This window comes from Paroedura picta, chromosome 13 (assembly GCF_049243985.1).
Source record: "Paroedura picta isolate Pp20150507F chromosome 13, Ppicta_v3.0, whole genome shotgun sequence".
In the NCBI taxonomy this organism is placed as follows: Eukaryota; Metazoa; Chordata; class Lepidosauria; order Squamata; family Gekkonidae; genus Paroedura; species Paroedura picta.
In genome coordinates, this window is record NC_135381.1 from 18,434,444 (window position 1) to 18,458,476 (window position 24,033).

Consider the following 24,033-nt stretch of genomic DNA (forward strand, 5'->3'; position numbering starts at 1 on the left):
GTCCCCATGGCAAAGATAATCCCTCTGTTATGTGGTGCTGGGGTACCGCGTGCGCTGTGTTGGATTTTGAGCTTCCCAAAATATTGCCCCTAGGAAAAAGAGGCTTGGGGGGGGGCCTTGTGTCTGATCCCACGGGGAAACTTTTCACTCTGTTATTAAAAGTGCATTAGCATTGTACAAGTTGAAAAGCCTAGTTTGCACAGGAAGCCTCTCTAGGGAATGGATGCAGTTTTTATTCAGCAAAGGGAGGGAGGGAATCAATGAATAGCAAAAGCCTGTTGATAAACGTGTCCTTATTTGAACAAGTCAGTCACTGCAGCAGCATCACAGGCTCATGGGGAGCTTGTGCCCTCCTAGTGTAAGGAGCTGTTGTCAAAGGGAGGGTACACTCTGGATCATGGCCATTGCTCTCCCCCCAGCTTTGCAGCCACCCAGTTCACTTGGGCAGCCTGCAGCAGGAAGGGGGAGTGGGGTGCTGCAGAGTAGCCTTGGCAAACTTGTCAGCTAAGCTCAAGCGGCAGAATATTAATCCGTGCTGGTGATGCACGAGGCCGTTGGAGTACAGCTGGGGTGTGCAGCACTTGCGACGTGAAGCCTAAAAATACATCAGCTCCCTTGCAGCTTGGAAGCTGTGCAAGCTGGTGTGGAGCAAGAAGGAGCTTTAAGATCCCCATCGGGACACTTTCCCATGACTGAAAGGCAAAAGGCCTTGGAGGGCCTTCCTGACAGGCAGCCTGGTTCTGCTTTCAGTTTACTCAAAAGTAAGCCACACTGAATTCAGTGGGACTTCCGTGGAGGAGGTTCTGTCGAGATCGGAGAGAGTTGCACAGGCGAGTGGGATTTCTATGGGAATGAAGTTATTTGTTCCACGGCTGCATGAAGTGGACTGGAAACATTATGAGTCTTTACATATTAGCCCGTGGTGTCTTAGAGGAGAGCAAGACTAACCCAGGCTGCTCCTTTTGTGATTTCAGTTGTTCACTCCCAGGCTCCAATTTCCTGCTTGCACTTGTTGGAATCTGCAGCTGCCATTGCTCGGGCAATCGAGTCCCAGATCAGCAGCTACGATTGGAAACGGAGAGGCCCCTCCACATCCTTGCTTCTGCAATGGCTTTGAGCAGGGCTTTCCTTGTAAGCGAGGGGACACAAACAAGACCACGTCCTCCCTGTTCCCGTGACTACTTCTCCGCAGCACCAGGGCCGGGAGAGCCGAATTGCAGGGGCAAGTTACCCAACGCAGACAGTGCTGTTTAAGTCAAAGGCCAAAATGTCAGTGGGGAACTAGAGAGAGGAAGGATTGGATGAAAACTTGGGTCAACGGCAGCAAGATCTTGTGTAGGGGCACAAGGACAGCCCGTGGAGAGTAGGAGGTGTCCAGGGCCTGTCAGTGCCAGAGGTGGACGTGTGGCCTGAACCTCGCTGGGCTGCTGTGTTTGGGCAAAAAGGGGAAAGGAAACAGGATGCCATGAAGCTCCATTCAAGGAAGAGCAGCGGCGCCTCTGCTTCCCAGGTGCAAGGAGGAAATGAATTAGGTCCCAGGAGATCAGCACCACAAGAACAAGTGCTTTGCTCCAGATGTGAGCCTGCTTGTTTCCTTCTGTTTTGTGTCCTCATTCGCTCGTCCAGACATGTGATGCAGGAGGAGCGCTGGGATGATATGGAATGTGGCCAGTTGCCTTCAGATGCCCTCCGACAGGTGAAGATCCAGCGTGACCCCCTCTACGGCTTTGGCTTTGTGGCCGGCAGTGAGAGGCCTGTGGTGGTTCGCTCTGTGACCCCAGGTAGGTCTGAGCGGGCTCTGAGGACCTGGGCAGGTGTAGGGAGTGACGGAATCGGCGGTGGGAAAGGGAGGGCAGTTTCTGTGGGAATTGCACTGTGATCCTCCCCACTCGTCCAGCCCTAACTCCAGGGCACTGCGGGAACCAGGATGGGGACCCCCCATGCAGAAGCCAGGAAGAGCAGGAGCAAAAGGGGGGAGGGTACCTCGAGGCAGGCAGTGCAGGTTCTTCCTTGCTCAAGAGGTGGTCAGATGGGACATGCAGATCTGACGGGATGGGTACGCCTCTGGCCATGCAAAGGCCAACCCATAGGGGAGGGAGGTCAGAGTCCCCTAACAGGGCAGTAGGATCTCTCGGGCAGCGACTTACCGTTGACCCCCCCTCTCTTTGACAGGCGGACCCTCTGATGATAAACTCTTGGCAGGTGACCAGATTTTGGCCATAAATGATGAAGATGTGAGTGAAGCCCCAAGAGAGAGATTCATAGAGCTTGTGAGGTAAGGGAGGGGACCAAGAAGAGAGAGAGAGAGAGAGAAAGAGGAGAATATTCCCTCCCCAGGACTGTGAGCAGACCTGGCTCCAGGTGTTTTGTTGTCACCAGATCCTTTCCAGTTACGCAAAACTGCAGATGATCCCCTCATCCACTTGGCAAGAATCCAGTGGGGTCCTCCACTTTCTTTGCCAGCAAGTAGCTAGAAGAGGATTCCCATACGGGAGACAGCCTGTGGGTCTTCAGCAGCAGACAGTGTGCAGGGCATGAATCTTCAGTTGGCTGAGATAGTTTTTGCTGTGCCTCCCTGGTTAATACAGCAGGAGAGCTGAGCCCGCCTCATGTCCTACAAGGCACACAGAGCAGTGTCATTTTGACTGCTTCCACCCCTGCGTGCCTGCTCATAAACTTCACGCTTTTGCACCATGGCCTCATGGGGATGGGAGGCAAGGAAAGCAGGCATGCTGCACAGGGCCTTCTCAGTAATTGCACCCAGGCTGTGGAATTCACTGCCCCAGGGCTTCCACTGGATCCCTTCAATCCTCTCCTACAGATGCCTGATTCATGTTTCTGTTTCTAAAGGGGGATGAGTTCTTCATTAGATTTGTTTGTGCACTCTTTTGAACGAACTATTTTACACCGTTGTGTTTTGATGATATCCTTTGTCTTAATTTTTGTAAACCTCCTTGAGCACTGCTGTTTGGTGGAAAGGCAGTATATGCATTTTCTAAATGTACAAATTGTTCTGTTCCCCCTGCCTCCCTCTTTCCTGCAGAGGTGCTAAAGAGTCTATTCTCCTCACTGTGCTACAGACCCATCAGGTGAGAACCATAATTTGGCAGTCAAGGGGCGCAGGGAGAAAGGAGCCTCCATGACTGTTAACACTCTGCATGGATTTCCTGGGCCCTGGTTGTGTCTCTTATCTTACCTCTTGCCTGTGTGTCCCCTCCATTCTGGATCATTTCCTGTTCAGCCCTCTTTGCTGACATCTGCCACCCCCCCTGCCACCCATGCCTAGGACTAGCTTTTCCCTTTCTCTTTGACAGATTCTACAGAAATTAAGGAAAACATTTTTAAGCAATTAAACCTAGCCCTTAACATTTTAAAGCAATCAAACCTAGCTCTTCAAGGGACCAAGCCCTATGAAGATAGGTTGAGGGACTTGGGAATGTTCAGCCTGGAGAAAAGGAGGTTGAGAGGGGACATGATAGCCCTCTTTAAGTATTTGAAAGGTTGTCATTTGGAGGAGGGCAGGATGCTGTTCCCATTGGCTACAGAGCAAAGGACACGCAGTAATTTGTTTAAACTACAAGTACAACGATATAGGCTAGATATCAGGAAAATGTTTTTCACAGTCAGACTAGTTCAGTGGTGGAATGGCTGCCTAAGGAGGTGGTGAGCTCCCCCTCACTGGCAGTCTTCAAGCAAAGGTTGGATACACACTTTTCTTGAATGCTTTAGGATGCTTTGGGCTGATCCTGTGTTGAGCAGGGGGTTGGACTAGATGGCCTGTGTGGCCCCTTCCAACTCTATGAATCTATGAATTACTTTGGGTTTCAAAACAAGGCAGAAAATGGCTCAGGTGTTGGAAGCGATGAAGTTGCTTGTCCCGAATGGTGTCACACACAGATACTGTCCAGTAGATGCCGGCAGTAGTTCTGCACACTGTTGCCATTCTGGCTGATCTGTAAAGGGAGAGTGGTTGTGTTTCCCCAAGAACAAAAGCGCTAGGCAACTCCCTTGCAATTGAAGAGACGTTTCCCAGGGGGTGGGGAAAAGAATCCTTTGTAACAATTGAATTAGAACTGTTCATTTATCTTGAGGAAGAAGATTGCCTGGGTTGGCCCCAAGATTAAGTTCCACCCAATAAAGAGGAGAGAGTTGGGAGCCATTGCTCCCTTATGGCTCATATGACGGCCAGTTGCTGTTCAAGAGGACTGAGATGTAATTTGTTTCCTACCCTACCAAAGAATGAGAGTCAAGGGAGATTAGAAAGGGGAAGCTTTGATTTGTAAAAGAATCTGAGACCCATGCTAGGTCATACTAGTAGTTTATCTGTTCCTGAAGCTTGGGACCAAGAGATGACCTGGGAAAGTCTACTAATTGTGCACTCAAGATGGGAAAGACTCTAACGTTGTCTCTGCCTCTGAGCATGGAGAATCTATTTTGCTACTGTGGCAAATAGCCACTGATAGGCGTCTCCTCCAGGAATTTGTCCAAGTTCTAATATTACAGGAAGAACAAGTTCTGCCTTATCCATGTTATGCATAATTTCTATAAATGTATATTATGTTCCACTCTCCTCCCCAGTAGTCTTTCGCCTAAAGTAAAAATCCCACAAACCCTTAACCTCCCCTCATTGGGAGGTTTTCCCAACCCTTTGTTCAGTTCACTTGCCCTTTCTGCAACTTTTCTAGTGCTATATATCTTTCTAGAGAAGTAGCATCTGGATTTGTACACCATATTCCAAATGCAGCAGCATCATAGATCTATTCAAAGGCGTTACATTACCAGACACTTCATTTTCAGTCCCTTCCCTTAAATTCCTAGGCTAGAATTTACCTTTTTAAGTACAGCTGCATGCTGACTTGCTGTTTGCAATGAAGTATCCATCGTGACCCCAAGATCTCTTTCCTGGCGAATTGTTGCCTGTTCAGACTCCATCAGCAGGTTTTTCAATCGGGTGTTTTCCCCTAGAGTGCATCTTTGTACCGCTACAGTGACCCTAATTTGCCATGCTGTTACCTGCTCATCCGGTTTTGAGAGGCCCCTTTGAAGCACTTTACAATATGCTTTGGTTCTCACTTTACTGGATAATTTGGTGCCAGCCGCATACTTAACTGCCTTGCAACTCACCCCCAATTCCAGATCATTTATGAGCGACTGATTAGAAGGGCGTAATTCAGTGTAGGATTGCATTCTTAGTAGAGTTTGTTACAATGGCACGGGCATCGATGGAGCTTGCTGTCGGGAGGAGAGAGGGAGCACACCACCTCTTTCCCATCACCTGGCTCCCTACAAGAAGAAATAAGATGCACCAGGGACTCATGATCTCCTGGCTGGGTTCACAGTGGAGCTGAAGGGAGTGCATTCCAATGTCTGGTGCGTGGTAGAAAACCTCAGCCTTTGGCCAAGATCTGTGTGTGGCCACCTTGCTGTGGGCTGGATAAATAGAGTGAGGGATGGGGAAAGAGGCTGCCAAACACCGACCATCCCTTCCTGCAGTGCTGTGCACATTGTGCCCAAGTAAACCATCTTCGCGGAGAAGCCGGCCATGCCATTGCTCAGGGCATTTGCATTCAGGGCCAGCAGCCAGAGATGTTGCCCGGCCATGGCAGATGCTGGCTTTGAGCAGGGAAGGAATCTCAGTGCTTCAGAGCCCATGGCAGTGGAACAGATTGAACTGTCACGCCACCGGCAATGAAGGCAGGCTGTCGTTTCTGCTTTGCTGAACCTTTTGATCTTGGTGAAAGGGATCGGCGTGAGAATCCCCTCGGCTCCCTCTGCCTTTCTTCCTTCCGTAGAAGGAAGGAAGGGTCGCAGCTGCATTTAGCTCCGTCAGGGATGGAGCCAGCAGCGAGTGGTCCCCAGAAGCAGGCAGGTGGTGGGGTAAGGTGACTCCAACCCCATAGAGAGATCTCCCAAGCTGGACAGAAGACTAGGCTTTGCCAGCTATAGCAGATCCCCCCAGGTGCACAGGCATCATGGCAGGGAAGTCTGCTTATTGCTTTAAGGTTTTCTAAATTGCATTCTGCACTGAGACACATTTGGTACCCAAAACGTTCAATGGAAAAGCTCCTGAGAGCAAGCTTGGTGTAGTGGTTAGGAATGCGGACTTCTAATCTGGTGAGCCAGGTTTGATTCCATGTTCCCCCACATGCAACCAGCTGGGTGACCTTGGGCTCATCATAGCACTGATAAGGCTGTTCTGACCGAGCAGTAATATCAGGGCGCTCTCAGCCTCACAGGGTGTCTGCTGTGGGGAGAGGAAAGGGAAGGAGAATGTAAGCTGCTTTGAGACTTCTTCAGGCAGAGAAAAGCGGCATATAAGAACCAACTCTTCTTCTTAATTCTGGTGGAATCCCAGTCCATTGTATGAATGGTCCTAACAGCTGTCTCCAGCATTCCCCTTTTTAGCTGTTGTTTGCTTTTATCATTCCCTAAGGAGCAAAAGGCAGCTTACGTGGCTCTCCTCTCCTAGGTCAACCTGCCTGGCTGAAGATCCCCAGACAGCTCAGTGCTGTAGACCTAGAGCATTGCCTTTAGGTGTATTAAATCCCAGGTTCTCCAGACTCCCAGCTCAGCCCTGGAGTTCTCTGGGAGGGAGGGTAGAATATAAAAAACAGAATTGATTAGACGGCTCTGGGGGGCCTTGCACATGCAGGACGTATGCTCCACCATTCAGCTGCGTCTTCTGCTTCTCATTCTGTTATTCTGCCGCCACTGGAGGTTTTGCCAAGAAGGGCAGGACTATTTCAGAACAGAATGAAGAAAAGAAGAAGCTGGCACTGAAGAGGGAACCTCTGGCAAGTTTTGTGTGGGCCAGACTGGTAAATCCAGACAAGGGGCCAGTGTGGAAAGGATGGACTGCTTCAGATTGTTATACTGAGGTCTTGGGAAGTGTGATGGTCATTGCAAACTGCCTGCATGTACTCTGTGGCTTGCTTCTCACATGACAGCCAGTCGAGACTAACCTTCAGAGACACCCTCCCCTAGCCCAAAAGGCATGTCTTTTATTTACAGAACCTTTAAGACCAAGGTTTCAAACTGCTAAACAAGAAATCATAAAACAAAACACTCTAAAATTCCCATGATGTCTTCCTGTCCTGTCTTTGGCCCTAGCTGCATGTCCCTGTTGGTTACCACTCAACACCTCACCATCCCCTTTCCATCTTCGCTGACCCAAGAGTCCTTTGAGGCTTGTGACCCGGCAGTGGTGATGCTGTCTGCCAGGGAGGTAACACGATTCCATCTTCTCTTTCCAGTCTCCAAAATCAGCATTCATCAGTGCAGCCAAGAAGGCAAAGCTGAGGTCCAATCCAGTGAAGGTCCGCTTTTCTGAGCAGGTCACCATTGGTGAGACTGATCCAGTAAGTTCTGTTCCCTGTGCACCTTTGTGGACACAGCACCCACAGCATTCCCACCCAGACACCTGTGCTGCTGTACTGTCCATCTCTTAGTAGGATCCCACTTACTGTGTGGGGGCTGCAGAACCGAGGGCTGAGAGGCTGGTGGGTTCAGGGAAAGGTATTCCTTTGTACCTAGCCCCCTGTCGGGCTTCACCTCAGATATGCCAGTTTGCTAAAGAGATATTGACTTCTCAGGAGATTAAAGCCAAAGCAGTTTCAATAGGTTTGGCTCAAGCGCTGTAACAAAAAGTACATTCTGCACCAAGAAGCCTCAGATTTGTGGTCCTCAGCACTCTGTGGATCCATAAGAGGCAGTTGTGATTTTGCACATTTGTTCTTGCACAGTTGGAGGCTCTCTGGGGAGAGCAGAAGTCCATGGGGGGGGGGAATCAAGGATGAAAAGGGTAAACAGGGCTGTTTGCTGGCAGGGGGAATGGGGAGCTCTGCAAGGCCTAGCAATTCCTCTTCCAGCTTTGCTTCTGCGGAAGGGGGAGAAGGGCTACAAGGGCAGGCTGCAGCTGGGTCGCCTGTGAAAGTTCAGGCTAGTTCTTTGGAAGTTTTTAAGTTTTTAGTCATCTGACAGAAATGCTGGTTTTATGAGCTTAGGCAGATTGTGAGTGGCTGGGTAGGAAGGGATGTGCCAGTGTTTGTCTCTTGTGGCCCTTCCTTGCAGACCCAGGGAACGGCTGATCACCACTGTGAGATGGTAGGTGAATTTCCTCCAGGCCGGGCTGGATTCTGGAGATTTTTGGTGGAGTGCTTACATGGCCATGAAATTGGGGTCACCGTGGGTGGGCAGGTAGTTGTGAGTTCTTGCATTGTGCAGGGGGTTGGACTAGATGACCCTGTAGGTCGCTCCCAGCCCTGTGATTTCTATTATTCTGCTATTTTCTTGCAAGGTCACCACAATTTTGACAGTGTGCTATGACCCCCACCTGGCAAACGGAGCGAGGTGCCCAGTCAGAAGGCATACAGCTTGTGAGCTCTCCCACTCTCTCTTTGACAGCTTCCAGTTGGGCAGGTGTGGGGGGAGAGAGCACCCCAGCTGTGCCTTCCTTGGGCTGCTGCTCTGTCTGAGCCTCCCCAGTCTCCAGGTGCCATGCACGGCTTGCAGCCAGAAAGGCTCCTGCTGGAATAGAAGGCAGCCTCCTTACAGCAGCTGTGCATGGCTTGGCCTGTGCCACTGCAGGCTCCCTCAGTGAACAGAGACAGTTATCCTACAACGCCATTCCATCCCAATAATATTATCTCTTAATTGCGCAAAGATTTTATTAAACAGCGCAGCCAAAGTGAACTAAAAGGCACGTGTGGCAAGTTCTATTTTTAAACCAAATCAGTGAAAGTGATTATCCGATTCAAACATGACTTGCTAAAGAAAAAGCTTTCTTTGCCAGGTATTGCTTATTGGGGGCTGGGCTTTGGAGCATGGGTGGCCTGGGTGGCCAGCAGCAAGTGGGTGGGGAAGGGGGGTTGTCTCTTAATGGGAGGGGAAGAGCAAGAATCTCAGAAGGTTAGGATTGGGCGGGAGGCTGTGGATAGTCTGAACTCCAGCCTATGCCTAGGGCTCAGCAGTTGGGGGAGAAGGAAGCTGGGAACGAATTGTGCCAATATAGCTTAGAGTGATATGCTTCATGGTACGATATGAGCTTTGAGGCCCTTCTTCACAACCTAGCAGATCTGTGTGCCACAAGCAACTCAGACTGCCCAACTGTTGAGGTCAGCATTGTCTGCTGTGGCTGGCCAGTAGTGCAGAGGGCCTTTCACATCACCCGCTCCTGGACCCTTAGCTGAAGAGGCCAGGACCAGTTAGAGCAACTGACAGACTCTCTCTTTTTTCTTGTCCTCCTCTCCTTTCTTCTCCACACCGTGCCCTGTTGCTGCTTCTGCTGCTCCTGGACTGGCGGGGGGTGGTACCCGTTCATCTCCCAGGAGATGCTGAAGAAGGAAGCACTTCTCCTTATTCCTAATGTGCTGAAGGTTTTCCTCGAGAATGGGCAAATCAAGTCTTTCACATTTGATGGCCGGACCACTGTCAAGGTAGGGGGTACGCTGGGGGAGTGGGGGGAGTCAGATGCCCTGCCATCCCTCTTAGAACCGTGGGAGTTCTGCCTGCAGCAGTGTGTGGCCTTGTAGTCCCACAAATGCTGTGTCTGTATCCCAGAAAGCAGGAAGCGCCTCCCTACCCCCCCCCCCCGAGGCCAGCTGGTGGTGGGTGCAGGGGTGCTCAACTGGTGAGGGGGGGAAAGTAAAATGGAATCATGCAGCTTGGGAACTGTGTAATTTTATCTGTTTTACTGGAGTTTTACTGTAAACCACCACGAGCTGGCACGATCCGGGAGTGGCAGTCGATACATTTTAAAATAAATAAATATATAAAAATTTGGCTGCACTTTCCTAGCCAGCCGGCTTCCTTTGAATTAAACAGGAGCAAGACTGAACCTTCTGAATTGATTGCTGGCCACTAGCTTGGGCAGAGCTCCAGAACATTGTGGTGCATTTTCCCCAGCCCAGAGAGTTCTATTTCTTGAGCCTGCGACTCCCTGTTGCAGTTCTTGGAGAATATGTTCCCAAGCCTCACTGCATCCCAGTTGAGTCTGTTTCTGGGAGGCCGGACTGTCCTCAGCCTTCCCGAATAAAGAAGGGGAGGGGAGGCCCACAGTCGCCAAGTGCTGTCCTGTCGCAAACTCCGGCCTCCGACCCCAGCATCTCGGCTCCCTCCTGATAACCTTCTCGGCCTGCTCTCTCCCGCCAGGATGTGATGGTGACTCTGCAGGACCGGCTGTCCCTGAGGCACATAGAGCATTTCGCCCTTGTCCTGGAGTATGCCAGCCCAGAGCAGAGCCACAAGTTCCTTCTCCTCCAGGACAAGCAGCCCCTCGCCCACGTAAGCAGCGGTGGCCTTCTGTTTTCTGCCCCCGGCTTAGCCGTTGGGGACCTGCTGAAGACTGGTTTGGAATGCTTTCCTGGTTACAGCTTCTGCCATGAAATGATCCAGCAAGGACAGCAGCAATTAATGAGGCAACTCTGGTGGTGCTAATGAAACTAGAGGCGTCAGGGCAAGAGTGGGGACAAGGGGCACCATGAATAGACCAAGAGCGGGGGCAGGGGGATCCTGGCCAAGTGGCCTGACAGTCAGAGACATCCTAGGACAGATTCGGGTAAATTGCTAGCCCCCCTCCCCCCTCCACGCACATGCACTGAGTTTTACCAGGACAGCTGCAAAATCTCCTGTGCCTGCTGCACCAGTCCTTTCTGATGCGCCAGATCCTTTCTGACGGACTTTGTTCCTCTTGAGTTTGAATGCACCACTGGGACGGGAGGAGCTGAGCCTGCCTTCAGTGCTTTGATGAAGGGGGAGATGAAAGCAGATGGGAAGGGCCCATGAATAAATGCTGGCACCGACATTTGCAGCCTGTGTGCTCATGGGTGCTATCTCCTTAGTCTGGTACTTAGAGGGGAGGCATTATCCTGAACTTCATGGAGGAAAGGTGGCATCGCCAGCATGAAGATTGCATTTTTAAAAAATATTGGGGAGGGTCTGAAGCAGTGAGTGACGGGCTCCCCTTATCTCCCCATATCTTGGGGTGCCAGTCCTGATCAGTGATAGAACCTGTGTGTTCTTGGGCTCTGCGTGAAGCCAGAGAAGGAACCACAGGCTCGCCCTGCCCCACCTTACCTGCTCCTGCTTCTATCCAGGTGGTGCAAAGGACCCACTATCAGGGGATGAGGTGCCTGTTCCGTGTGAGCTTCTTTCCCAAAGATCCGGTGGAGCTGCTGCGTCAAGATCCAGCAGCATTTGAGTACTTGTACATCCAGGTAAGAGGGAACAGACAATCAGCCGGAAGGAGCCCACCCGAGGCCTTGCCTTCTCACCTGCCAGCAAACATGCCACATTATCCTCTCCCTCCCACCTGCTGAGTCTTTGGCTCTCCCGGGTTTTTCCTGGCTCTGAATGAAATTCTTTTCATGTCGGCTTTTCCCAGTATTTTGATATCATTATGTTTTGGGATTTCTAGTTCCACGTATTGCTCTTTGGCCATGTTGTATTTCTGGTTTACTTTTGGATGCTGCTTGTATTTTGTACGTTTTCCCTGTTTTTTTAATTGTTGTGAATCCGGAAGCTCCTCGGGGGGCCTTCTTGTGCCAAGGGGGTGCTGTGTGAAGCCCCCGCCTGCTTGGGCTGCTTCCTCAGTTGGATCAGTTCCATGTTCCTCCTCCTCCTCTCCCTCCGCTGGAGGCAGCGGGTGCAGCATAGAAGGCCTCCCTGCCTGGTGCAGCAGTCGAGCAGCCCCAGCTGGCACAAGCATCGCATGGCAGCCCCCTCTGCTCAACTGAGGATGGCTGAGGAGAGGAGGCTGGAGATGAAGACGTCAAATGGGGCCGTGGTTGGCTGGGGCTTCACGGCAGCAGATGGTAGACGGAGCAGCCAGCCAGCCAGCCAGTCAGCTGTCGCCCTCCCTGCAGTGGGTCTCTGGGCATGTGGCTTCCGGAGCAATGCAGCATGGAATGGGGGGGGTGTAGGGGGGGGGGCGTTGCTCAGCTGAAGCATTCCTGAGCACAGCAAGGCTCCACAGATCCTGATGGGAACTGCCTCCTCTTGCCTCCCCCTCCCCACAGAGCCGCAATGATGTGATTCGGGAACGCTTCGGGATGGAGCCCAAGCCGGAGATGCTGCTGGGCCTGACCGCTCTCCACATTTACATCACGGTTTCTGCTACACGGCCAAGCCAGAAGGTGTCCCTCAAAAACGTTGAGTGAGTTTTCCTGCTATCTCTGTGCACTCTGTGCTACCTGTCTGCACATGGGGGCAGTTCTTGAGGCCCTTGCAGCTCTAGAAGATTTTCCTTGCTGCTGTGCAGGGGTTCAGGGCAGCCAGGCCCCTAGCAGGCCACTTGTACTGATAAATGGACAGCAGGGAGGGAGGGGAAGCATGGAGCACTGGGCCAGAATCTAGGCTGGGGATGACGTTCTGCCAGATCCCCTCTGCCAGATCCCCTCCTCCACCTGCAGTTTCCAACCTCTCAAGGAGTGCCGTCTTAGGCATCCTGATGTCCATGGACTACAATTCCCATGAGCCCCTGCCAGTGAATGCTGGGAATTGTAGTCTCATGGGAATTGTAGTCCATGGACATCAGGAGGGCCACAGTTTGCCCACCCCTGGTTAGGGTTAGGGATAGTTTTGTTGCTTTTTAGTTTTTATAATGTTTTAATCTATCACTGTAAATCACCCTGAGCCTGCTAGCAAAGAGGAGTGGTATATAAGCCAATGAATGAATGAATGAATGAATGAATGAATGAATGAATGAATGAATGAATGAATGAATGAATGAATGAATGAATGAATGAATGAATGAATATAACCTGCAGCATGGAAGAGTGGGAATTCTCTCTGACCTCTGTGAGCTCTATGCTGCTTGCTTCCGGCCCCTCACTCCATTCTGACCCTTTCACGTTCTTCTTGCCCCTTCCCCCTTCCCAGATTTCAGCAGCAGCAGCAGCAGCTTCCCCCTTGTACCCACTTTCTCCCCAGCTTGCCAAAAATTTTCCCCTCTCCCAGATTCACACAGACATGCAGACTGAAACGTGACGGGATTTGTGTCCCTGCCCCTTATTTCAAGGTTTCCTCTTACCCACTTTCAGGAAAGAATGGGGGCTGGAGCCATTTCTGCCCCCCTCCTTGCTGCAGGACATCAAAGACAAGAGCCTTCGGAAAGCTCTCTCTCAGCAGCTGAAAGCCCACCAGAACCAGCCGCCGTGCGGCACCAAGGCAAGGAGATTGGGAGGGGCACTTTCTGGAGGCAAGGAGCCAGCTAAGCTTTTGAGGACCTGTTGGCTTCTTTGGCTTTAGTGAGCATATGTAACAAAGTTAGACATCATCTTATTTAAAAACCTTATAAGGACACATGAATCAGTCACTCATGGCTCCAGGGCTGCAGCCAGACCAAGAATAACCTCATGTTACAAGGAATCATCCCTAAATCTGGCCAAAATACAGTTCCAGCTCCGACAAATTGCACAGAAATTGTTCTTCCCCACTGATCTATTGAGGGAGGGAGGAGGGGTCCTTCACAGAGCAAATTTTCCAAAATCACACTCTGGGTCCCGTTCCCCCCCAATTCCACTCTGTGGCAGCTGCCCTGTGCCACCTTCTAAATGGATAAATCAGCAACTACAAAAGAGTGCTTTGCATTATATCATTGCACGCCAGGTTTCCATACAGTTCTGGAACTACTGCAGCCAGAATAACATGACACATATAAGCATTGCAAAATCAAAGACTGGAAGCTACCTTTTCTTTTCACTGAAAGATTTCAAAGACCAGGGATAATCAACCTGCGGTCCTCCAGATGTCTATGGACTACAATTCCCATGAGCCCTTGCCAGAGTTTGCTGGCAGGGGCTCATGGGAATTGTAGTCCATGAACATCTGGAGGACCGCAGGTTGACTACCCCTGTTAGACCATCCGTCTTAATCTACTTTTAGAGAACACCATGTGATGGTTTTCTTGCATGTTGCTTAATAGGAAACTGTATTTTGGCCGAAATTGTGCAATCTGTATTTAGGGCCCTCTGTCTGCTAGTGCTTGAAAGCATCTCTCAGATGTGCCTGCAAAACCAGCCTGGCTGGAACTAGTGCAGGAGGCTTGTCTGTCTAGATTGGTGTAGAGACTAAATAGCACCTCTGTTTGTAATGCCCTAAGTGAGAAACGTATGCTTCTTTGAGGCCCTGAAGAAGGAAGCTGTTTCTTCTGCCCCCTGTCCAGGGAACAAGAGCCATTTGCTAAATTATAAAGAATGCCTTTGCAACCTTTACAGTCTTGCTGACAGAGATGCGATGCGTTTACACAGGTCTCCACAACCCAAGCAAAGCTCCAGTACCTGCGTATCCTAAATGAGCTGCCAACCTTTGCAGGAGTCCTCTTCAACACCGTGGGACTGGTACGGTAACTGCAGTGTGGGCTCATCATAAGCAAACAGGAACCCAAGGGCACATTTCCTAAAGGCACGAACTGGATTCTCCAAGGATCCAGTTTAAATACATCTGTTCCTTGGCTGGCCATCTGCCCCTCTTCCCCCCCCCCCTTGTGTGACCCTTAGGCCAGCTTCAGTCATTTGGGGAGGTTTTGCAGAATATATGCCAAGCCAGGTCTTTTGGGCTATAGCAAGGAGGCAGTACTGGGGTCCCCTGGGCTAATATTGGGAACGCGACTCTTTCCCCTTGCTCTTATCATCTCCCTTCACTCATCCATTCACCTTTGCTGAGGGCCTAACTGCATGGTCCTGGGGTCCACATTTGTGAGTTCCCTGCTGGGAAATATTGGGATGGGGACTGTAGTGTGTGAGAAGCTTATGCCTCCCTTGTTTTAGCCAAGAGGGAAGTGCTGCTTGCCTTATTGAGGAAACCTGTGTGTGTCCAATCAGTACCCACGGAGCAAACAGCAACACTTTGGGCATATTTTGGGTCAGGAACTCAGTGTGGGGGTGGGGGGGGTACATGCTTCAAGTCTGGAGTCCTGATGGGGTACATCCTGGGAGAAAAGCTAGAGCCTATTGTCTTCACATACCACAAGCCCAGCCCAAATTGGCCCTGTGGACCTGGAAATGGGAATCCCAGCAGGGAAACTGCAAGCACACAAGAACTGCATGGAGCGACAGAGAACCTGGGGAGGGGACAGAACATGTGCTGTTCAGCGCTGGCAGATCTGGCAGCCTTTGCTTTCAGAGACCTTATGGATACTTCTGCGTTCTCTTTTGTATCTCCCTCACTCCATCCAGCCTCCACATGGTCTCCTTGTCTAGGACAGGATCACAGGCCTGTTTTTCAGTGCCCAAGGAGCCATTCTAAATATTCCCCACATCCTTTGCCAACCAGTCTTGGTACCTCAGGTGCAAGGAGCATTTGCAAGCACCTGGGCAGCAGGATCAAAGCAGCTTGTGGCCTTTGTTCTGGGCATGTGCCCCCCCCTCTCCCCGCCACCCACAGACTCCGTCTCCTGCACAGAGGCAGTCTCTGGTGCAGTGACCTTCTGCTCAGTTTGCACCCAAGGTGGAACCCGGCCAGCAGAGCTCAGCATGTTTGGCTTTGGGCCCAGCTCAGTGGAAGGAGGGAGGGAAAGGAGACTGCAGCAGCCCTTGCAGGCCGCCCGGGTTCTGACAGCCTCTCTCGTCCCCCTCCCTGGCTGACCTTGGTCCCTGCTCAGGATGAGAAGCAGCCAGCCACCACGCTTCTGGTGGGACCCCGCCACGGCATCAGCCACGTGATTGACCTGAAGACCAACCTCACCACAGTGCTCTCGGAGTTCAGCAAGGTCAGCAAGATCCAGCTGTTTCGGGAAAACCAGGGCGTGGCGCGGGTGGAAACAAGCATCTTGGATGCCAAGGTAGGTGTTGCTTCCTCTCTTCCTTCCTCCCTGTTTCGTGGTGGGGACAGAAGGAGAAGCTATTCCCAGCTGGGGGAAAGTCCTGTCTACTAACTGACATTCAAGGCTGCATGGATCAGTAAGTGTGGAAAGGAAGCCTAATCCAGCGGGGAGGCAGGCCCGTGAGACCTGAACTCTGCAAGGGGGGCAGGAAACACAGAGGTGGGGCCTGGCAAAAGAACCTGGAGGCCCTCCGGTTAAAATCACAACGGAGCAGAAAGTGAAGCTTAAATTGAGAACTGGGAGGTCAGGTTGGGGCACACTCCCTCTTGTCTTTACTATTTTTTAATCCTGCCCTTCCTTCAAGCAGGTCAGGGCAGATCTCTCCTCTTCTGTTTTCTCCTCACAACAACCCTGTGAAGCAGGGCTTGGCAGTCAGAGAACGGCCATCCGCTGGCCCACAGTCATACAATCAGCATCACAGCTGAGGGGAGTTTTCTGCCTGGCTCTCATCAACCAGACAATTTAACCACAACAACACCTGGGCTGGCTGTTCTGGGATCACAGTGGGAAGGGGAACAAAGCTAAAAACAAATTCTGCAAGGGAAGTTGTAAATAGGCCCCAGAAGAGAGGAGCCCTGGAAGTTCTGCCTCCAGAGCCAACGGCAGGCCAGAGGAGCAGGAAGCCACCCTGGTCTGGCCCACTGGAAGCTCACTAGGGGCAGAAGAGCTATGTGGGACCCACAACTGTTATAGAAACCCCTGGGGCCCCCCGTTGTGCAATGTGTAGCTTTATTTGCAAATGATTTTCAAGCAGTGTATGAGGTGTAGAGCAGGGGTAGTCAACCTGTGGTCCTCCAGATGTCCATGGACTACAATTCCCATGAGCCCCTGCCAGCGTTTGCTGGCAGGGGCTCATGGGAATCGTAGTCCATGGACATCTGGAGGACCACAGGTTGACTACCCCTGGTGTAGAGGACCAAAGCAGAGAGCTATGAGGAGGGAGGAAGGGAGGGACAGTGGGTATGAATTTTGGAGGGGAATGAAGAGTTTTCATTGCAAACAGCCCCTTGGCCTCTTCAATGACCTGCTGTTAAAAGAGTGATTGCTCCAGAGGAGTTCCCTCCCCTCCTGTCGCCAATTGATTGTTTTCAGCCCCAGAGAGCTCAAGGAGGCTGAGAAGGGAAGGAAACAGTCGCTGCAGTCCTTCAGAATGTTAACCTGCCCATCACAGTTATTCCATTGTGCTAGCAGCTCCTGCGGCTCCAGTGAAAGCTGTGGGATGCAACTTCAATGCCATTCCTTTGTGATGCAAAGCCATTAGCGGCTCACCTTCCCCAAGCATTGTTTGAGCCCTTGGCGAATGGAGAGCCCCATCCTGATTGCTCTTCAAGACTGGCAACAGCCCAGCAGATTAGAAACAGCAGGGAAGACATGTGAATGCCAAGCCAAATGATGCCCACAGTCCCCTGAGATTCACAGACTGCAGACCTGCTGGAACGTTGGCACATTCACCTGCCTTCAGGGTTGGGCATTTGGGCCTAGGAATTCTGCAGGCATTTCAGCCTATTTTGAGATGCTTCTCAGGTGCTTAAGTAGCAACTCACTAATGAGCAACTTTGGAAGCTCCTCCAGCACAGGCAGCGATGCTTATTCTGCCCTTTGCCAGCTCTGTGCCGACGTGAGACCGTCCTTTCAGCATCCTATCTCATCTGTTACTGTGGGAAGATGTGGTATTGCATCTTTGCAGCATGAAACAGGGTAATGTCTGATTTCAAGAAGATTGTTGGCCTTGTCAGGATTGACCAATCCCGGCATTGTAGCCTGGAGGCCCTCTGCTCGGTGGGCCGTCTGCTCTGTGAACATGGGTTGTTTACCTGAAAACCAGAGTGAGTCCCTCTCCTTCTAAGCTGGCATTTCTTTTCATGTCTTAAGTTCTGAGTATATTGATCCATATTCCCCGGTAGAAGCAAACGCTTAACATTTCAGTTGCCTGTAATTAAAACTGAATCGAAACCCTGTATGTTTACTTGCAGAGGCTCTGTAATTGGTTCTGGTTTCCATCCCTGCTGCATGCTCCTCTTCTCCTGCTGGGGACACACAGTGTGCCTGCACAAAACCTGCAGCCCAGCTCTCTGCAGCTTGTCTGGCCGGAGCCTCTCCCAGCCCTTTCACTAGAAGACGCTGGGGGTTGAACTTCGGGTGCTCTGCATGCAAAGCAGGCGTTCTCCCGCTGAGCCTCAAAGACAAGAGCCTCCCCTGAGAGCAAGGAGCCAAGATGAAGCGCCTGAAGTGCCTGGCAACATGCCAGATGCAAATTCAGTCCAACACCATCATGGTCATTGAGCTCTTGCCTCCGGGCACTTAGCAGAGGTCAAGAAGACTTGGATTGCAAAGGATCCCTGGTGGTGTTTGTACCTAGAAGCTGATTTCAGGACCAGCCCTGGCTTGATTGCAGCCCCACATGCCCCAACAGTAATCAAAACAGGCACAGTTAGTCTCCTTATGTGCCAACCCCATGCTTTCCTCCTACTCAGCTAATCAAGCATCTGCAGGGGGAAAGCTGTTCAGCACTGCAAGCCACCTGTGCTTGGGCAGGCTCTGTGACATGTCAAGGGATCCTGAACCATAGCTGAGCTCACCTAGGCACTCAGTCAGGGCAGGAAAATGCCATAGACCTTTTATACACTGGTGTTTGCCCGCGCTTTTGCCATCCATGTACCTTAGGTTTCCTTTGCATTCTGCAATTCCCCTTGCTTTCTGCAATTCCCCACACATGTCCATCAGGTTTTATTTTTCATTCTGCATTGATTTTCCTCCCCTCAGTGCTCAGTTAGTTTCCCAGCTCTGTTTTCCTGTGTTTTCTTAGAGTGGTTTTGTGGTGGTTATCCTCTTGCTTCCAAGCTGAAGGTGTATAATGATTCTTTTGGATTCCCCCCAGCCCTCTTCCCACCCTTCATAGTTGTTCCTCTCACTCTTTTGCCACTCCTCCCTGCATTAGTGATAAAGCTTCACTGTTACATAATCCCTTTTAAAAATGTATATATAAGCAAGATTAGCTGAGCAATATCACTTTTATGTTAAACTTACTATATCATGGTGGGGGGGAATAGTGACAGGGAAAATTTTATATGTTGTGTGTGTACTTTTTAAAGTTTTAAAAGATGCATGCCAGACCAGTGGCCAAAGAGGCAGTGGTGGGTGCTCCATGATGGAACGAAGCTAGCAACCCAGAGTGTGTCACATTGGCAGCACCCTCTCCCAGCATGTGAACCAAGGATGTCCAAACAACAAAGATAACAGAATAGAATAAACTTTATTGCACTGCACTAGGCCATAGACCATCACAATGTAAAGCACGTTATTGTTTACAGGTGCCACATCAGGGTCCCAGTCATCAACAATACAGAAAAAAGTCAGTGTTAACACAGGCAAGAAACTGTGGCTTAGTGACAGAGCATTAGCTTGGCATGCAGAAGGTCTTATGTTCAATCCCTGGTGCCCCCAATTAAAAGGAGCCAGGCAGAGCAGAGCCGCTGCTGGTCTAAGTAGACCATAAACCCTGCAGTTCAGCTGTTTGAAGGAGCCATGATATTTGTCAGGCACTCAGCTCGGATCTTACTTGCGGCCAATGCAAAGAGAGCAACCCTTTGTGACACATAAGGATCCGTGTCAGAGAGCAAATATATTAGCTTGTCGTTTACTGAAGATCGTTCCCTCAGAGTTATTTTGTATAGGAATTTTCCCCTGAGTTCTGCATAAAGTGGACAGTTTAATAAGTAATGTGGAAGATCTTCAACTGATTGATCTCATTGTGATAGGGGAGTTTGGGTATAACAAAGGTAACAGCAGCAGCAGCACAAGGGAGCTGAAGCCAGAAGCACAGGGGGAGCTCTCAGCAGTAGCACTGATAGCTTTTGGCCAAGCTCCGCACCCCTTTCCCTGACTCACAGCTGGATACTGTGCCTACGGGAGGCTCAGCACCCCCAGAGGAGGATCTTCTGGGCATGCCGAGTGCCCCATTCCCAGAGCATTCTCTTCGCCTCTCCAGGACTTTGCACAGGATCAGCTGCAGGGGAGGAAGAAGGGGGGGGATGGTTGTCAAGCCCAGCCTTGCTCAATTTGGCCCCTCTCTCTCACTCACTTGCTCTGCCCCAAAGGGCAAAGGACAGTTGTGAATTTCCAAGCTTCCCTGCTCTGGATTCATTCTGATTCTGATTAAACATCCTTTTGTGCGAAGAAAGGAGCACTTCCCAGCTGAACACAGTATTGCCTCCTGAAGGCAGGCATCTTCGTTAAACTTTGAACAACACACACATATACAACAGTTATAACTTTCCCTGTGGCAAATTTTCCCCCCAGCGATCCAAGTTTAGTGAAAAAGTGGTTTCACTAGACTCATTCCACTTCTAAAATATTCCAGCAATTGACAAGATGGAAAAAGCAAGCTTGTACCCTGAGGAAGGGGAGAGAACCACTAAAGTTCTGCTAAGATGGCTAGCCAACAGTAAATGCAGCTTGAAGACTCTACTTAGTTTCAAAAAACGTGGCCAGTGCAAAACATGCCCATCTTCATGAAACCCACCGATTATGCGTAACAATTGCAATTTTGTCACCGAGGGAACTATCCTAAACAGAAACCCAGCTATTCTACATGAGGCATTGTGCAAAGCCCTTGTAAGGACCCCTTCCCCCAGAAGCAAATATCTGCCGAGTCCCTAAAAGGTCTCTGAGAAAGAAGAATCCTCCACTTTCTAGAGGAGCACATTGTCTCCTATTTAGCAGGCAGAAACGTACGGATCGACTTCATTCTTAGTTGACAAGAGTACCTGGCCTTTGTACAGCAGGCCGGAGGGCAGAAGTGGGGAGGAGGTATCCAGAGTGATGCAATTCAGGACTTCCCTTTGAAGATCTGTCCCTTTATTGATGGAGGTGCTGATGTATCTGGTAGGCTGAGCTTCAGGTGCTGAGCAGATTTCCTTAATGGCAGCATTAAGACCATGGGATTGAGTGTAGAGCTGGTAGAATCCCTTAAGTATGCTTTTCCCCTTCTGAAAAGTGATACAGACCAGGAGTAGGGCTCTTTCTTTCTTTCGTTGGCTTATGCCTTCAGTTCCAAAGAGCACAGAAAGAAAGCATGCCTCCCTTGCGTGCTTCGAGCATTTATGCCACTGGATCCAGGCGCTTCCTGCCATCTACAGACCTTTTCTGGAATGACTTGCTTCCCCGCACACAATGGACTGGAAAAGATGCTGCAGTGACTGGCGATCTCCTGGGCAGCACAGAAGCTGGAGTGGAATAAAAGCAAAATAATAATAATAATAATAATAATAATAATAATAATAATAATAATAATAATAATAATAATCCTTTTATCTCAGGCTGTGGTTTTGAGTAACAGGAAGCTAAGATATAAGCCAAACTGGGGCAGGTGTTTCTCCAGGGCCAGGAGCTGGTTCAGTGTTGTAAGGAATACAAAACAGGTCCCTGCTTTCAGTGCCACAAACAAGAATTAGAAAGAGGCAGGAAGGCTTTGAAGAGAAGCAGGAGATGCTGGGTGATGCAGCTGTCGACCTTACAGCAGACATCTGCAGAACCACAGCTGTGCCCTGCAAAGTGGAGTTCGGTATTTGTAGAGTGCAACTTTTGATTAAAGCCTCAGATTAAATGCATCCTTGTCTGCAGTCTGGCTCTGTTTTTCCCTCTGCCAGAAAACGAGCTGCGTTTTGCCAGTGAAGAGTTTGGTGCAACGTTACTGCCTTTCTCCTGCTGAAGTCAGTCGTATGAATCACCTCCAGCTTTCAGAGTCCCAAGGAAAGTGGGCTTTTTGCTCCTAATTAACAGAGGACCAGCTCTATTAGCTGTTCTTCCATCAAAAGCATAGCAACAAGGGGCTCAGCATCCATTCTCTTCAATAAGAGTGTCACTCTCCTTAGGATAGCACTGTTAATCTGCATTTTAGGCATTCCCAGTTAAAGCCTAAATCAGTCATTCTCTCAGGTGCAGATGTGGTTCCCACAGCTGCCTCATTGTCCCAGATTGCCCTCTCTGAAGTGCTTGATCTAATTTAGACACCATCACAGTTGCATGGTACTTTTGTCTTGGCCCATGTGCCCAAGGGTGTGGCTAAAGTGGGGACCTTCTCCCACAGTATCAGGGAGACCCAAATTTGGGGAAAGGCTTAACTGTTGTTGCCTCAGAACCTTCTCCTACATCATATTGTTCCCAGAGCCGCCCCCACCCCTCCAGATCCTTTTCTTGCTTTTCAGTTTTCTCTACCGGGGCTAATAGCAGCCAGGGGTGTGAATTCAGCCCTAGAAAGGAAGCAAACAGCCCCCTCCATCACCAGACTTGATCCAAATTACCACTTTTTAAAGGGTTGATTGAGCCTCTTGTGGCGCAGAGTGGTAAGGCAGCCGTCTGAAAGCTTTGCTCATGAGGCTGGGAGTTCAATCCCAGAAGCTGGCTCAAGGTTGACTCAGCCTTCCATCCTTCCGAGGTCGGTAAAATGAGTACCCAGCTTGCTGGGGGGTAAACGGTAATGACTGGGGAAGGCACTGGCAAACCACCCCGTATTGAGTCTGCCATGAAAACGCTGGAGGGCGTCACCCCAAGGATCAGACAAGACCCGGTGCTTGCACAGGGGATACCTTTACCTTTAAAGGGTTGATTAGCATGCTGAGCAACCTAATTCTGGCTCTCCAGTGCCAGGTGTAATTTGACCCTGTGGTCATAGAGTCATACCTCAGAGATAGAGCATCTGCTTGGATGCAGAAGGTCTCCGGTTCGATCTCAAGCTAAAAGGACCAGACAACAGGTGATGTGAAAAACCATTACTTGAGACTTTGGAGAGCATCTGGCAGTCTGAATAGACAAAAGTGACCTTGATGGACAAATGGTCTGATTCAGTAGAAGGCAGCTTCATGCTGTGTCCCAAAAGAAAGCACACAGAATAGCCCCTGGTCACTGGGGAAAAGTACAAGCTGAGCCATTTCCTTATACTACTATAAAGCAGGGTTAGTCAACCTGTGGTCCTCCAGATGTTCATGGACTACAATTCCCATGAGCCCCTGCCAGCAAACGCTGGCAGGGGCTCATGGGAATTGTAATCCATGAACATCTGGAGGACCACAGGTTGACTACCTCTGCTATAAAGTACTTTTTGCTCCAAAGGATCCAGAATGGAGTGGCTTATCTAAAGCACGGTGACATTTTAAACATCCCGAAGCATAAGAAACAATGGCTTAAATTGTGCCTTCTGTTGGACAAAATGCAACTTCACAAAGCTTCCATCTATCCGTAACTTGGTCTGCCCGCTCTTTCATGACACTCAAACGTAGCCTCCCCCCCCCCCCCCGCTGCCGCCCTTTTTGGGTGTCTCCCCCCCATTCCTGACCCCTTGTGAGGCGGTGTCTGCTCCAAACCGGAATGTTCTTTTCTCCCAACTCCTTTGCCAGCCATTTCAGGTGCAGAGAGGGAAGCTTTGCTGGCGTTTCCTGCATTAAAACCCTTGATGAGTCAAGCAACGCCTCTGCACTGGAGCCTGTACAGCAGGGGAAGACACGGCCTTCGGCGGCATAGGAGGGAACCTTGTCATTCATCACGAATAAACCTCGCAAACAGCTTCCAAACAGGGCTTCGTGACACCCACAGAACAAAGGCTGTTTTCTTCCCTCCTGCAGCAGGAGGCGGATTCTCCTGTCCTTGCCCTGTCCGTCCGCCTTCCCCGTTTGCCGAGCTCCCCTTTAATGGCTTTTCCTCCCCTTCTCAGCCGCTGGTGCTGCTCATGGAGTGGCCGGAGGCCACCAACTTTGCCTGCCTCATTGCCGGCTACTGCCGTCTCCTGGTAGACTCCAAGAGGATGATCTTCTCCCGCCCCACCAGCCAGCCGCCGCCTCCTCAAATGATCAAGGCAGGTATGTTTCAACCTCTGCTTTTTGAGCCCCAACTACTCAGGGCTGCCTACCTGGATGGGGACCCCCCAAGCTGGCTTCTTCCCCCTGCTATCAAGGGCTGCAACCCCTCCTTCCCTCCTCCCAATCCACCCCAGCTAAGGCAGAGACGGAATCACCTCTTTCCGCTTTCCCTGGACCAGCCCAATGGCTGGACTGAGGCTGAGTCAAAGGGAGGAGAGGGGCGAGGGTGACTGAGGGTCTCTGCAGCTGCTCACAGCAGGGGGCTTTTGCCATGCAGGCCCCACAGGAGGAAGCAGGAGCAACAGGCCTTTCTTCAGGGGCCCTGAGTAGTTCCATCTTGGTCGAGCCCCTCCTAGAACG

At 50.6% G+C, this 24,033-nt stretch overlaps 1 protein-coding gene across 1 annotated transcript in view; it reads left to right on the forward strand.

The window, feature by feature from the left end:
* FRMPD3 (FERM and PDZ domain containing 3) overlaps positions 1-24,033 on the forward strand; it is a 95,439-nt gene that overhangs the window by 60,979 nt on the left and 10,427 nt on the right. The window contains exons 3-14 of the mRNA XM_077309333.1: positions 1,627-1,781; positions 2,173-2,275; positions 3,044-3,089; positions 7,254-7,358; positions 9,327-9,434; positions 10,150-10,281; positions 11,094-11,213; positions 12,015-12,151; positions 13,038-13,164; positions 14,247-14,336; positions 15,599-15,778; positions 23,529-23,673. Coding sequence (XP_077165448.1) covers positions 1,634-1,781; positions 2,173-2,275; positions 3,044-3,089; positions 7,254-7,358; positions 9,327-9,434; positions 10,150-10,281; positions 11,094-11,213; positions 12,015-12,151; positions 13,038-13,164; positions 14,247-14,336; positions 15,599-15,778; positions 23,529-23,673 — 1,441 coding nt within the window. The 5' untranslated portion in view covers positions 1,627-1,633. The remainder of the gene's footprint in view (positions 1-1,626; positions 1,782-2,172; positions 2,276-3,043; positions 3,090-7,253; positions 7,359-9,326; positions 9,435-10,149; positions 10,282-11,093; positions 11,214-12,014; positions 12,152-13,037; positions 13,165-14,246; positions 14,337-15,598; positions 15,779-23,528; positions 23,674-24,033) is intronic.